This window comes from Gavia stellata, chromosome 30 (genome assembly GCF_030936135.1).
Source record: "Gavia stellata isolate bGavSte3 chromosome 30, bGavSte3.hap2, whole genome shotgun sequence".
NCBI classification, from domain to species: Eukaryota; Metazoa; Chordata; class Aves; order Gaviiformes; family Gaviidae; genus Gavia; species Gavia stellata.
In genome coordinates this window covers 5,272,363-5,284,945 of record NC_082623.1, presented here as the reverse complement: position 1 = coordinate 5,284,945, position 12,583 = coordinate 5,272,363, and the positions used below count along the sequence as shown (strand labels likewise).

At 45.5% G+C, this 12,583-nt stretch overlaps 2 protein-coding genes across 6 annotated transcripts in view; one reads left to right on the top strand and one right to left on the bottom strand.

Moving 5' to 3' along the window:
* The window catches only part of SRGAP2 (SLIT-ROBO Rho GTPase activating protein 2), a 107,660-nt gene extending 101,256 nt beyond the window's left edge, over positions 1 to 6,404 (bottom strand). For all 4 annotated transcript variants that reach the window (XM_059831051.1, XM_059831052.1, XM_059831055.1 and 1 more), the window contains exon 1: positions 6,293 to 6,404. In XM_059831051.1, the coding sequence (XP_059687034.1) occupies positions 6,293 to 6,359 (67 nt within the window). In that variant the 5' untranslated portion in view covers positions 6,360 to 6,404. The remainder of the gene's footprint in view (positions 1 to 6,292) is intronic.
* A 2,083-nt stretch (positions 6,405 to 8,487) lies between these two features.
* FAM72A (family with sequence similarity 72 member A) lies at positions 8,488 to 12,158 on the top strand. 2 transcript variants are annotated; one of them, XM_059831264.1, is made up of 4 exons: positions 8,488 to 8,519; positions 9,830 to 9,907; positions 11,014 to 11,138; positions 12,063 to 12,158. In XM_059831264.1, the coding sequence occupies exons 1-4, from the start codon at positions 8,488 to 8,490 to the stop codon at positions 12,155 to 12,157; spliced, it is 330 nt and encodes a 109-aa protein (XP_059687247.1). In that variant the 3' UTR covers position 12,158. The 2 variants fall into 2 exon arrangements, with proteins under 2 accessions (XP_059687247.1, XP_059687245.1); XM_059831262.1 differs by having other exon boundaries at positions 8,488 to 8,639.
* The last annotated feature ends 425 nt before the right edge of the window (positions 12,159 to 12,583 follow it).

The window sequence follows — 12,583 nt, the reverse complement described above, 5'->3', positions numbered from 1 at the left end:
TGCTATTTTGGAAGAAACGGAGAAAGAAAAAGTAGAAATTACTAATGGTCTCTAATGGTGGAATTACTGTGAAGTCAAGATCCTTCCTCCCACTTTCTCGCCTACTTTTTTATCCCACAAATCAAACCATAACTCTGCATTTGCTTCCATCGCCCGCAAAACATTGACAATATTCAGAGAGCAGGACTCCCATGATGTTGTAAAAATTCTCAAAAAGAAAGCGTGAAATCTGCAGAAGTCATACAAAAATGAATTAAATAAAGTCATAAGTAATGAATATCAACTGCGCATGGCATAGCAAAAGCTATTCAAAAGAACACATGTTTAAACATACTTTCCATCTCAACAAAGGTTTAGATTTTTCACTCTTCATAAAGACAGCTGAAAAAGTTGACCAGGCAAATAGGCTCTTCCAAGTACATTCCCAAAACGGGCAAAAATTAGTAACCATTAAAAACAAAAACAAAAAAAGTCAAGCTTTTCAACTAACAGAAAAAGGAAAAGATACTAACGTATACCCTTACCACGAAAGGAAATCATTCAGCGCTAAGGAAAAATGTCGTGGGGCTCCCTTAGTTGGGAGTTAGGGAAAACTGGCTATCACTAGTAAACTTTTTATAGAAACCCTACTGGAGTTACACTGGCAAGTCCTTCTGCTTTTGGAAGAAACCGCAACACTTCAGTGGACTGAGTCTTTTGGTCAGCTTTGGTCTCTGGCCTTGCAATACGTGATGAATGTGCAACAGAGGGATTTTGGAGATGGAGAGGAAAGAAGGAAGACTCTGCATTCTTTCACCTCTTCCCGTCCTCATTAATAATCCATTAGCAGGAACTGTACATAGGACAAAAAGAAATACAAACTACTGCTGTAACATCAAACCAGTCTCCCAACAGCCCCTTCCCCCTTTCTGGCAGCAGGCTGCTTCGTTGGCCCAATCCAGCTCCAAAACTCAAGGGATTAGCACTATCAAGAACTGCAGAAAACCAGATGATTCTACAGCAATTCCATAGCCGGAGTTTGGAGCAAGTCATTGTTGCAAACAAATGGAATCACTTACACACACAGAGTAATGATTAACCGTAAAAACCCCTTAAAAGGTAGTTTTACATTTTCAATGTAAATGGTAATCCAATATATACAAACTCAAATCTCAAAATTCAAAACTATTCCACTTAACCACACCAGGGTGCATGGCTGGAAAGGCTGTTTACACAGTGTATTAAATAGGTGTTGCCAAAGAAGTGGCCAAGGGCTCAGCCGTAACTCTCCAAAGCACGCATACGTGGTGCTAGGATCTGCAAAAAGAGTCACAGTGTGCAGTGACCAACTTGGTGACCCGAACAGAAGACGAACACAAAAGAGAAATCATCATACATATGTAACGTCAACAGTACTGAAAATCCCCAGGTGCACAGGTTTAGCAACAAAATAAATTACAGTAATTTCAATTTATTGATCTAAAAATCTAAAGATAGTTCTACAAATACCTTCTTTCTAGACAAGTGCTGCATGTGCAGTGTTAACAAGAAAACTTTCAACAGTTGAGAGAAATGCCAATTTTTTTTTCAAATCACCACCAAGAGCACCACGCTTCCTTCCTAGCCCCCAAATTACAGCTGCTGACCTGGTCACAGCTACTTTTGTAATCTTTCACACAGAGAAGGCCTGTACCACTCCTAAGAGTTTACCAGGATTAAAAACTGCCCACCATCAATCAAGGTGCTCAGAAGATGTACCATACATGTGAAATTTGTATGCAGCATTTAAGGCAAAAGATCGCAATCAGATCAAATATACTATCAGTTGTTCAACCCAGAGAGGGAAAAGGGACTTACCTGAAATTCATCAGCAATTTTGGGGAGATTAAAAAGAAAGTTTTAGACATTATAGCAGCCTGAATCCGATGGCAGCTGGGAGGCTTGCCTGAAGTTGTTCTTATCAGGCATCTTCTCTTAGTTCAAGACACACTCAGCTAAATAACCATGCAGCCACCTCTGTGCTGTGCTTGCTCCTGCTATAAACTACCTCATCTATTTTTCATATTCCTAGCGCTTTTTGGACTGTGCTGCAAGAGATGCATTTTAACCTTTGCTAGAGACTACTCAAGGACAGAAGTGGCTTATGAACCCTCGCTGTGTAAAATTTTCAGTATTAAATTTCTGTAGCCCAAACCATGAAGCTATTTACTGAAGCTTTACACAAACTAATTAAACATAAGGCTCTCGTGGGACATGAGGAGAAAGAAAAGAAGAATTAAGAGATAAATCACTGGCTTTTCTTTCCTCAGCAAATGTACACTCCAATTTAATACATTAAACCAAAAAACAGTCTGACAGTCCTTGGTCGGGCGTAGATAGACAGCATCCAAATCTCACATGGAACACACTGCACAGCATAAATTAATTATCTCTGCTTTACCGCAACTTGCACAAAGGAATTGGGAGAGACAATCCAGACAAGGGGATGAGCTTGAGATATCAAAGGCTCCATATGGAGACCACAGAATCTCACTTTCCAGCTTCACAGAACTCATAATCTTTGTGAGCACATGGTACAGAAACGTATCAAAGCAGCACTTCCCTCCCCTGCTGACCCCATGTCATCTTGTCAGGAGAATTCCTACCACGTGACATGCAGCCATTTCAGAATTTCCTCAAAGAGAGAGGCACTCTCAACAAGTCTTGCAAGAAGAGCCCACTAATAATTGGCAACCTCTCCTCTCCTTGCCAACAGCGTGAAACATTCATGTGTAGATGGCACAGCCATGCAACCACACACACCGCAGACTTTGCCTGCATCACCTGAAGGCAAAAGACTCAAGGACAATGCTGCAGTTGAGGAAAGCCACCCTGTCTGGACACCTCAGCAGGTTAATTCACTTCTGCAGAAGACAGCGAGTTTGTAATTGAACCTCCAGATACTAAAGACCATAGGATCATTGGACAATTCAGGTTGGGAGGGAGCTCAGGACATCATCCAGCCCAGTCTCCAATGGTCAGCTATAAGGTCAGACGAAGTAACTCAAGGCTGCATCCAGCCTGGTTCCAGCAACCTCCAAGGATGGAGGTACTGCACCAGTACCTGCAGACTGCAAAGCTTGCCCTCAACCACACTGCACAATTAGGAAGAAACACATCACTCCCTCCATGTCCCCTGACCACTGCACAGTAAGTTTGATGCGTAAGAGGTAAATAGTCTTCATCTTCAGAAATTCAGCTCCTCCTAATGTTGATCTCCCCTGCCATTAGCTGCATGCACAAGCCACAGGAAGAGCTAACTCCAACCTAAAAGAAGCAAAGAACTGGCTGTTGGAAGAAGACAACAAATACCTACAGCTCACGGCCATGGGAGAACAAGAAGTTTCACTCCTCAACACCCTGACGCCCCTACACACCTTTTACAAGAAAAATTACCAAGTTCATTCAGCAACAGAAAACCAAAAATGTTGCATCACAATGATCTGTTAACCATAACTAAACTATTCTTTAAATAGTTTTTGATTAACAACTTAAGACTGTTAAAATTTTAAACAAAGCTCAATCATTCTATTAGTAATAATTTAAAGTGCTTAAGTACGTGTTTGTGGATTAATGGTTTTAAATAAAGCCTCTAAACATGATTTCCCACGCACGGCCAGAATGGCACGTAGAAAAAAAAAATGCAGTAAGTTTCTAAATGCCAGTAAAAAATATCAGAGTTTTCTCACCTGAGAAACAGATGATACCTTACAATTTCTGTAGCACGCCAACACCTGATTCATCTCACTCCCACAGCGACTGCTTCATGGCATCATTTCAAAACACAAGAGAAAAGGTACCAAATACTCCATAATCAGAGTAACACCATTAACACTGTTTCTACACCGTTCCCGCAGTTAAGTCAGAATTTGATCAGGACACCAAAATTTTTATGTAATGGTACGTTGAATGACTAGGCAGCACCACACTTTTGGATTTAAGTGTGTCTTTAGTACCATCTCCTCTTCCCACTGTGGTAGAGACCAGCGCATCTCTGGAATTAAAGAGGCAAGAGGTCTTACCACTCCTCAGTTTTCCTATAGAGCCAAATCACTATCCAACTCAGAACCAAGATGTAAAGCACGTTTCATGAAATTTTAAGAAGAGTTTATAACTTCAAAGTCTCCCCCCAGACTTGACACCTAAAAGCAGAGGAACGACAATCTCCATTGTCAAAGCAGCTCATGAAGGTTTGAAGCCCGGTGGAGAAGGCAAGCTCCCTGATGTACTTTGAAACAAATGAGCTGATATGGGAGAGGATTGTTACCATACTGTCAGGTATATTTTTGAGCTGTTTGGCCCATCCACACCTCCCTCTCAAGCGAAGAGCAGGAGATGGATTAGTGCCTTCCATTAGCCACTTCTGGGGCTGCCACTTCTGGAGTCCGCTGCGCAGGGAAAGCTGAATGGCGAGAGGGATGAATATCCCGAGAGAAACTCATAGCTGCCCCCGCCACTAATTCAGGAAGGAAACCCCCAGCTCCTCCTGATCCATTTACACAGTTCCGCTCTTCCTAACCTCACGTATTTAAGATAGGAACATTTTATAAGACAAAAAGCAAAAATATCTGTACGCCATGACAATTCACTTTTGGGACCACATCTACAGGCTGAATGGACAGGGCTCTGCACAAGCACCTTAAGAGATGAACTGAATTCTGGCAGTAATGGTCTCTGCACAGAGGGAAGGCTCATTCCCGCTTTACCCATCTTGTTGGTCTCTTTTTTGACAAGGAAGGGAAAGATTTCTTTTCTAATGCATGAAAAAACTGAGAGGTGAGAAGATGCGCTTTACTAATTCTACAGCCTTGTTTGTTATTATTGCGTCCAATTCACAAATATTGTGACTACAAGCTTGTTATCTATCATGCATATTTTGATAGGGTAAATAATGAAAGAACATATAAGCCTCTAATTTTACACTGACTTCAATTCCCATTTCCATCAAAGACAGCTAGAAAACAGGAATAGAAACAAAACCAGTAAAAAAAGAAACACATTCTTCTCCATTTCTAACTTAAAGAACCCGAAAAATAAATTAAAAAAAAATTAAAAATAAACTCCTATCCAGCTTTATATTTGCTCAGGTAAGCATTTTTAACATAAATGTCAAACCTACTTCTAGGTACAGAGCACTAGGGTCAGTGCAGGACATGCATCTTGTAGGACAACATGTTTTAATGATTTGCAACCAGTAAGCAGCCCCCCCCGTAGGAAAAATAACTAAGTACATAATTGCAAAACAATATTTTAATTGTCAGTTTTAATCTAGGTCTCCTACTCAGATTTAAATCACATTTTTTTAAATCGCATTGATTTAACTCAATCAACCCTGCCCGAAGGCCATCTTTCCTGCATGCTATGAGCATACCAAGCAAGTTTTAACCAATTAGATAAATCACTAAATTTCATAACTTCTAACAACGATGTATCAAGCCATACACAAGCCATAATCATTTTTTTAAATGAGCGTTATCTTGAAAACTTTGCAAAAATAAGAAGCTAAGTAGACATTTCACCATCCTTTTTTTCTTTTTTTAACCTAGGGCACATGATAGCCTGAAACCCAGCCAACTGAATTCTGTAGAAGACTTGCACGATCACTGCAAATATGCCTCTGACTCTTCATTGCCTTCCTTATGATGATGGGAATAACACTGATGCATTAATTTTATTCATTTATATATGTACGCGTATATATGCGTGCATACAGACACACTGCAACCTTAAGGTGTACCATTCAGGAGCACGGTAGGAAAAACCAGCAGTAATATTATGGACTCAACAAGAGCAAAATCCTGAATAATGGAACTTTCTAGTACAAACAGCTTTACAAGGACCCTCAGCACGGTCCCCATTACTACCAGTGAAAATATGCTCTTCTGACACTACACAGATGTTTAAAAGATTCCCATGATAGGAGGAGGATTAAAAAGCAATTAACTGGCTCTCATATTTCAAATGCAGAGCCATATTTTAGAACAGCAGACAGAAAAAACATGGATCTCTCAGAACTCAAAGATTTGTTATATTCTGTAAAAAAAGCCCTTACTGTGATACCTTAAAACGGCAACAGCATAGGAGGAACCTACCCCACGGGGACGAGAAAAAGCATTGCAAACTCGATCCAGCATTGTATTATGAAAAAGCCCTGCAAATTCCAGGCAATCTGCAAATGATTTCCCCCTTCCCCACCCAAACATCTACTGCAAACTCCTACAATTGCAAGTCAGGACTGCAATAGCAAAAGACATGAAAATAAAACCATTCCTACCTTTAACTTGAGTGTCATATTCAGCTATGATCTCCTTATCCTTTTTGAATTTTGCTGGCGACGTCATGTTTTCTCTTCCAAAAAGATTAACCTCAAAACAGATCCACCAGAACACAAGATATAGATGCAATTTTGCTCCTCTCAGTGCGATGCCTTGTTTTTCCGCTTGTCCTCCCCCCCACAAAAAGGAGAAAAAAAAAAAAATCAGTCCATGGAGAGAGGGTGTGAGACGGAGCACAGCAGCAGCGAAATGCAGATGTGAAGAGATCAGTGGATGGAAGAGGCAGCAGTTTTGCCTCCCTGCACCAAAACCTTTAGCAGCAGCATCAGACTAGCGAGATCCTGCAGCCCCCAAAGGCTCTTCCTGATTGCTAACGTTAAGAGCACAGCCAGGGAGTGGAAGTCCTTCCGCACAACATGTTTTGTGGGGGTTTGGTTTGCCTTTTTTTTTTTTTTTTTAAACGGGCTCAGAGATGATGCAAATCAAATCCCAAATGAGAGCAGAAACGGAGGACAAGGAGCCGTCTTCTTTGGTTTGCTTGCCTGCAAATGCAAAAAAAAAGATGTATATATGTATTTTTAGAAAATTACAGCTTGCAGCCAGCAGTCACAAGATGCACAGCCAAAATTTGTGATTGAAAGAAAAGCTGCCCTGACATTGCAAATTGTCCTTTAAGCAGCAGCATGGGGTTAGAAAGGCAGACCGGCCAGGTAACCAAGGGAAAACGCCTCCACGGCAGCCGGCCCTAACGGGGGAGAAGGGGCTCATTTGGAAAGAGGGTCCCCAGGGGGGCGAGGGGAGGGAGGGAGGGGAACCAGCGTGCGCAGGGAGACAGCGCTTCTCCAAATGAGCAGCAATGCGGGGGGGAGAGCAGCCAGAGCCCGGCCGCGCCGCAGCATCTGCCGCTGGAAAGCTGCACCCCAGCCCTCAGCTGCACCAGCGGCGGGCGCCGCAGGACGAGCCCAGGAGCTCCGCGACACACCAGACCCGTCCCCGCCGGGGCGGCTCCGTCCGCAGCTTTTCCTTCGGCAGCTCCGGTGGGGTGGGGTTTTTTTTTTGTTATTTTGGGGTTTTCCGGCGGCCCCTCGCCCGGGGCAGGGCTCCGAGCCGGCCCGCAGCCGGGGCACCGCAGCCCGACATGTGCGAGGCGGAGGGGAACCTGCCCGCAGGGGCACGGCGGGACACAACTTTTCTCCCGGCTTTTTTTTTTTTTTATTATTAGTATTTTTTCCCCCCTTTTTTCGGGGGAGGGAGGGGGCGAGGCTGCAGCCCCCGCGGGCGGGCAGCTCCCGCGGAAGATGCGCGTATGGGAGGAAGAAATAAATAAACACGACACCCGCCGGATCCGCATCCCGCCCGGGAAGAACAATGAGGGCGGCGGGGAGAGGAAGCGTGGGGGGGTCCCGGGGGGGGCCGGGGCTGAGGGACGCAGCCCCGCGCCCCGCCTCAGGGCCGCGCTGAGGGGAGGCTGAGGGGAGGCGGCGGGGCCGGCCGGCGGGGGCAGCCCGCAGCCCCCCGGCGGGCTGGCAGAGGAGGGGAGGGGAGGGGGCCCGGCGGCCGGGCGGGGCGATTACCTGGGCGCTGCGGAGCCGCCTCCCCGCCTCCCGCAGCCGGGCGTCCTCCGGCCGCTCGCGCCCGCCACCCGGTCCCCCTCACCGGCCCGCCGCCGCCCCGCCCGGCCGCGCGGACCGCCCAATCGGCGGAGAGCGCTGGGAGGGAGCGACGGGCGCCCCGGCCAACCAGGCGGCTCCATCCCTCAGCTGGGCCCACCCCCCTTCCCGCCGCCTGGCGGCCGTGGAACCGCCCCGCCAGAACAGGGTGCGCGGAGCCCAGCGGAGCGCAGTAGCCTCCGCCCCAAGGACTGCGCAGGGGCGGGGCGAGTCATGCAAAGAGGCTGCCGGCGGAGCCAATGGGAGCAAAGCAGGGCGTGCCCGTCCACCAATATCCAGGCGGCAGGGGTGGTGCCACCCGTCTCCTCCAACAGCCTGCAAGGAGAGGGTGGGCCCCGCCGCTGATCTCCGCTAATCAGATCGGGTGGGCGGAGCCTCCCGCGCCCAATGGGAAACTGAGGTCGGGAATTCAAACTGACAGGTGGAAGCGTGGCCGTTGGCGGTGGACGCACGGGACGGGACGGGACGGGACGCAACGCAACGCAGCGGCGGGGCCCGGCCCGGCCCGACGGTGGCCGCCCGCCATGTCGGTCAGCAGCTGCACCTTCGAGGACCGGTGCGTGGCCGTGCTGTGCTGCCGCTTCTGCCAGCAGGTGCTGAGCTCGCGGGGGATGAAGGCCGTGCTGCTGGCGGACACCGACATCGACCTCTACTCCACCGACATCCCGCCCTCGGGGTAAGCGCCGGGCCTCCGGGGGGGCGGCTGGTCCCCGCGGGGTCCCTCCGGCGGGGCACGGCGACAGCCCCGAGGCCCCGCACGGCCGGCCCGGACGCGGCAGCCTGTCAGCCTTGGGGCCGCGGCCTCCCCGCAGCGATCTGCCCGGCGGGGCTGACAGGGCCGCACGGCCTCGCCGGCTGCTCCCTGAAGACCGCTCTCAAAACCTGCTGTCACCAGGAAAACGGCCCCAAAGCGCACGATTCAACCCCTTCCTCCACTTCCAGCTCCTCCTGGCTCTCCTGCGGCCCTGGGGAAGCCACGGTGGACGGCGAGAGCAGGCTGTCCCTCGTCTAGCAAACCAAAAGTCTAATTTAATCTCTTTGTGGGGAAGACGTAGGCTCAGGAAGCCACGGGGAGTTCCTCCAGCTCCTTCCTGAAGCAAAGATTAAAATTTGAAATAAAGATCTGTAAACAGAACAAACCTGATCTTGCACTGGTTCCAGAACGACTCCCCTCCGAGTCGGTTGCGTGTTGCTTTCCCATAACAATATTTGAATACTAAGGAAATAAGATTGCAAAATAACATGTTAATAAGAAAGTATGGGTTAAAAAGGAGATAAGAAATCAAAGGTTTGGTTTTAAAGGTCCCAGCCTTAAAGCTATTGTTCTGTAGTCTTAGCTGAGATTCGCCAGGAACTAGGGCGACGTCTATAATCAGATTTCTGACTGGTAGTGCCACGCAGAGCCCGAGCACGCAAGCCTTAGTAAGTACTGAGAGAAGCAGTGCTTTCTGGTCTGACACCGGGGCGGGCTGTCCTGGGACGTGGTGAATCCCCATCCCTGGAGGTATTTAAAAGCCGTGTGGATGAGGCGCTTAGGGACATGGTTTAGTGGTGGACTTGGCAGGGTTAGGTCTACGGTTGAACTCGATGGTCTTAAAGGTCTTTTCCACCCTAAACGATTCTATGATTCTATAACTTATGATACATTCATATAACATGACATGGGTCTCTTTTTGTTTCCATATGAGTATGGCTGGTAGCTGATAGGACAATGGGATTGTGTGGTCTTGGGAAAGTTTAAAAAAATCACACAAGACTGTAATGGTCACATCGCTTTGTTGTGACTTCAGACCTACGTTATCGCAACATTACAGTTGTAATCATAGCCACATCTAAACTTCTGTATTTTTACTTTCTTCCCCCTAGTACTGTTGATTTCATCGGAAGCTGCTATTTTACTGAGATCTGCAAATGCAAACTGAAGAACATCGCGTGTTTAAAGTGGTAAGAATGCTGTTCAATGACACCAACACCTCCTCAGGCACGCCGCAATACTGTTTAACCTTCTCACGGTAGACTACTGCAGTGCAAGAATTAGGGGATGAATGAACAGATTGCATATTCTATTTCAGATTTAATGCTGCTTGATAGAAACTCAGCCCACTACTTCTGGGCATGGCTGCCAGTCTATTTCTGTGCAAGTCCCAAGTGGAAATGTGACAACCTTGTCAGTAGTCTGAGTATATGGGAAAGCTTGCGTGCCACCTGCCTGATTAAATGTCTGCTTCAACACGGAGATAATTGTGTGAATAAGGCCGCAGTAAGAAGTACTTACTCATATTCTAATTAATAGAACATCCTCTTGGCAGATCTAGCTGTTGCAAGCAGATGGAACATGCTGTCACTAAAGTTCTTGGAGTTCTTTTATCCTCTTTATTAATGCCTGATATTTAAGAGTAAAAACAACAACTCTCAAATAGCTCACAGCTATTTGAGACAATCCTTTCAGCTTCATAATCAAGACTTTTACCTTGTTCAGATTTAAACGGTGGGGGGGCTGTGATAGGAACACAGTATTTTATTTTTTAGACAGAAGTAGAGAAACAGAAATATCTCGCCAGAGCGCATGACTGAGAAAGTAGAAAAATGGCTGGTTTAGATTTCAACCTAGGAGAGTAGATAAGGCTTTGATATTCTCAGTCTCATTATATTCCTACTACTGATACTCTCCTGTGCACAGTGCTTCTGTGCAGATGGATTTTATGTGTGTGATGAACTTCTACATTGATTCCAGTGGAATCACTGGCCTTCCAAAAAAAAAAACCAACCAACACCATTTGTTGGTATGTAAACTAATCTGGATTACACAATTTAGGTTACTAAATGGTTCTCTATGCCAGAGATCTAAAACTTAGATATTCTGTAACTCCTGACAGATGTTCCCTAAATATTTAAGATGCTTGTTTAACTATGTTCCCTTATCAAAATAGGAGCATTACATAATGGTCTGGTACCGGGGCTATTTAACATTAGTTTCAGCTGGAAAAGCCAAGAATATCTATCTTTTCATCAGGCATTTGCATTGCTCATTATTTCACTTGTCTTTCTAGTGGTAACATTGTCGGTTATCATGTGATTTCTCCCTGCAAACCTTGCCTGCTGTCCTGTAATAATGGCCACTTCTGGATGTTTCATAGCCAAGCAGTCTTTGGCATCAACAGACTAGACCCTTCTGGTAAGGAACACATATGTTTCCTTCTCTTCCCTCAAATCTTGAATTCTAAGTCCTCCTTCTAATGAGGCATCTTAATAGAGTTAAAGCATATGGAGGGAGTGTAACATATGGAGGCATAAGGCAAGTGTTACTGTATTGCTAATCTAGCAGATACTTTGGGGGAGGTAGTTGTAGCTACTTTGTAAATGCAAATTTCTAAGTGGAAATTTATCTTCATCAGAAAACTTAACCTACCCCTTTTGTGGACAGAAGTCAGGATTTTTCTGAAGCAATAACTAGTAGAAACACAGCCACCAGCTGCTATTTATAGCGGTATGTATAGCTTTACTGTGCTATTAGGCAGCTGTCCAATGGGCACTCTTTTTGGGTGAGTCATGTTGTCATTTTGACCCTATATAACTGAGTCCTCATTAGCTCAAGCTGAAGTTACAGCTCATGCTAGCTAGTTTCTTCAGCTAGGTGTTGTTTGGATGCCAAGTGTCTAGCATAATTTGCCTTGAGTCCTCAGGACTGCATAGCATTCTGACAAATCATTTCTCCTCCTTGCAGATGGGAGTAACTTATTGTCTAAACCTTTCAGTGTCACCTGTGTTTCAGATCAATGCATTTAAAAATAAATCAGACACGAGGGGATTATCAATAGCTACATGAATTAGCTATATAAATACATCTGTGGGCAGGGACTTATTCTTTGAACTATGCTGTAAACAACAACACTTACAAGATCACTTTGGAGGAAAAATAGGAAATAGTCTAGATATATTTATCCTGAACGTGCCTTACTGGGTTTTGCAATGATTAGAGTAGTTATTTTCTCTGAAAATAGACAGTTGTGCAACTTAACTTAAAAATAAGATCACAATCCAAAAATACTCTTTTTTTTTTTTTTTTCCCTCCTTTGTCTTCTTACCTCCTTCCCACCAGGTGTGAATGCATTGCTCTGGGGCAACTTGCCAGATTTGGAGGAAAGCACAGATGAAGATATGTCCTGCATCTCTGAGGAGGAGTATATCAGATAGATGTTATCTGCAGTATCTTCCCTAGATTTGTTGCATTGCTGTTTGGTTTGGACTTTTTTTCCCTGCTGGCCCATCAGAGCTTAAACAATACAGGAAACCAGGAAATCTGGAAAACAATCCTAAAAAAGGAAGGTATCGTCTTCCTCTCTCACTGTAGCCTTCCTTAGACTCTTGAATCTGCCTAGTGTTTATCTTCTGACTAGAGACACGCCTTGGTTAGATCTGGAAATGCAGATGGAAGGTCTAGGTCTGTTTTAGTTTTTACATTTAAGTCTCAACTGTTGATAATCCTTAATCGTATTTTTTCTTCTCTCCTAAAACAGTATTCGCAGAGCAAAGTCTTTCAGTTGCTGTAAGTACAGCTTAAAAATCTTAAGAAATAGTCAGTCTGGTTGACAAAGTTCTGAGGGAGCTCTGCTTTTGTCA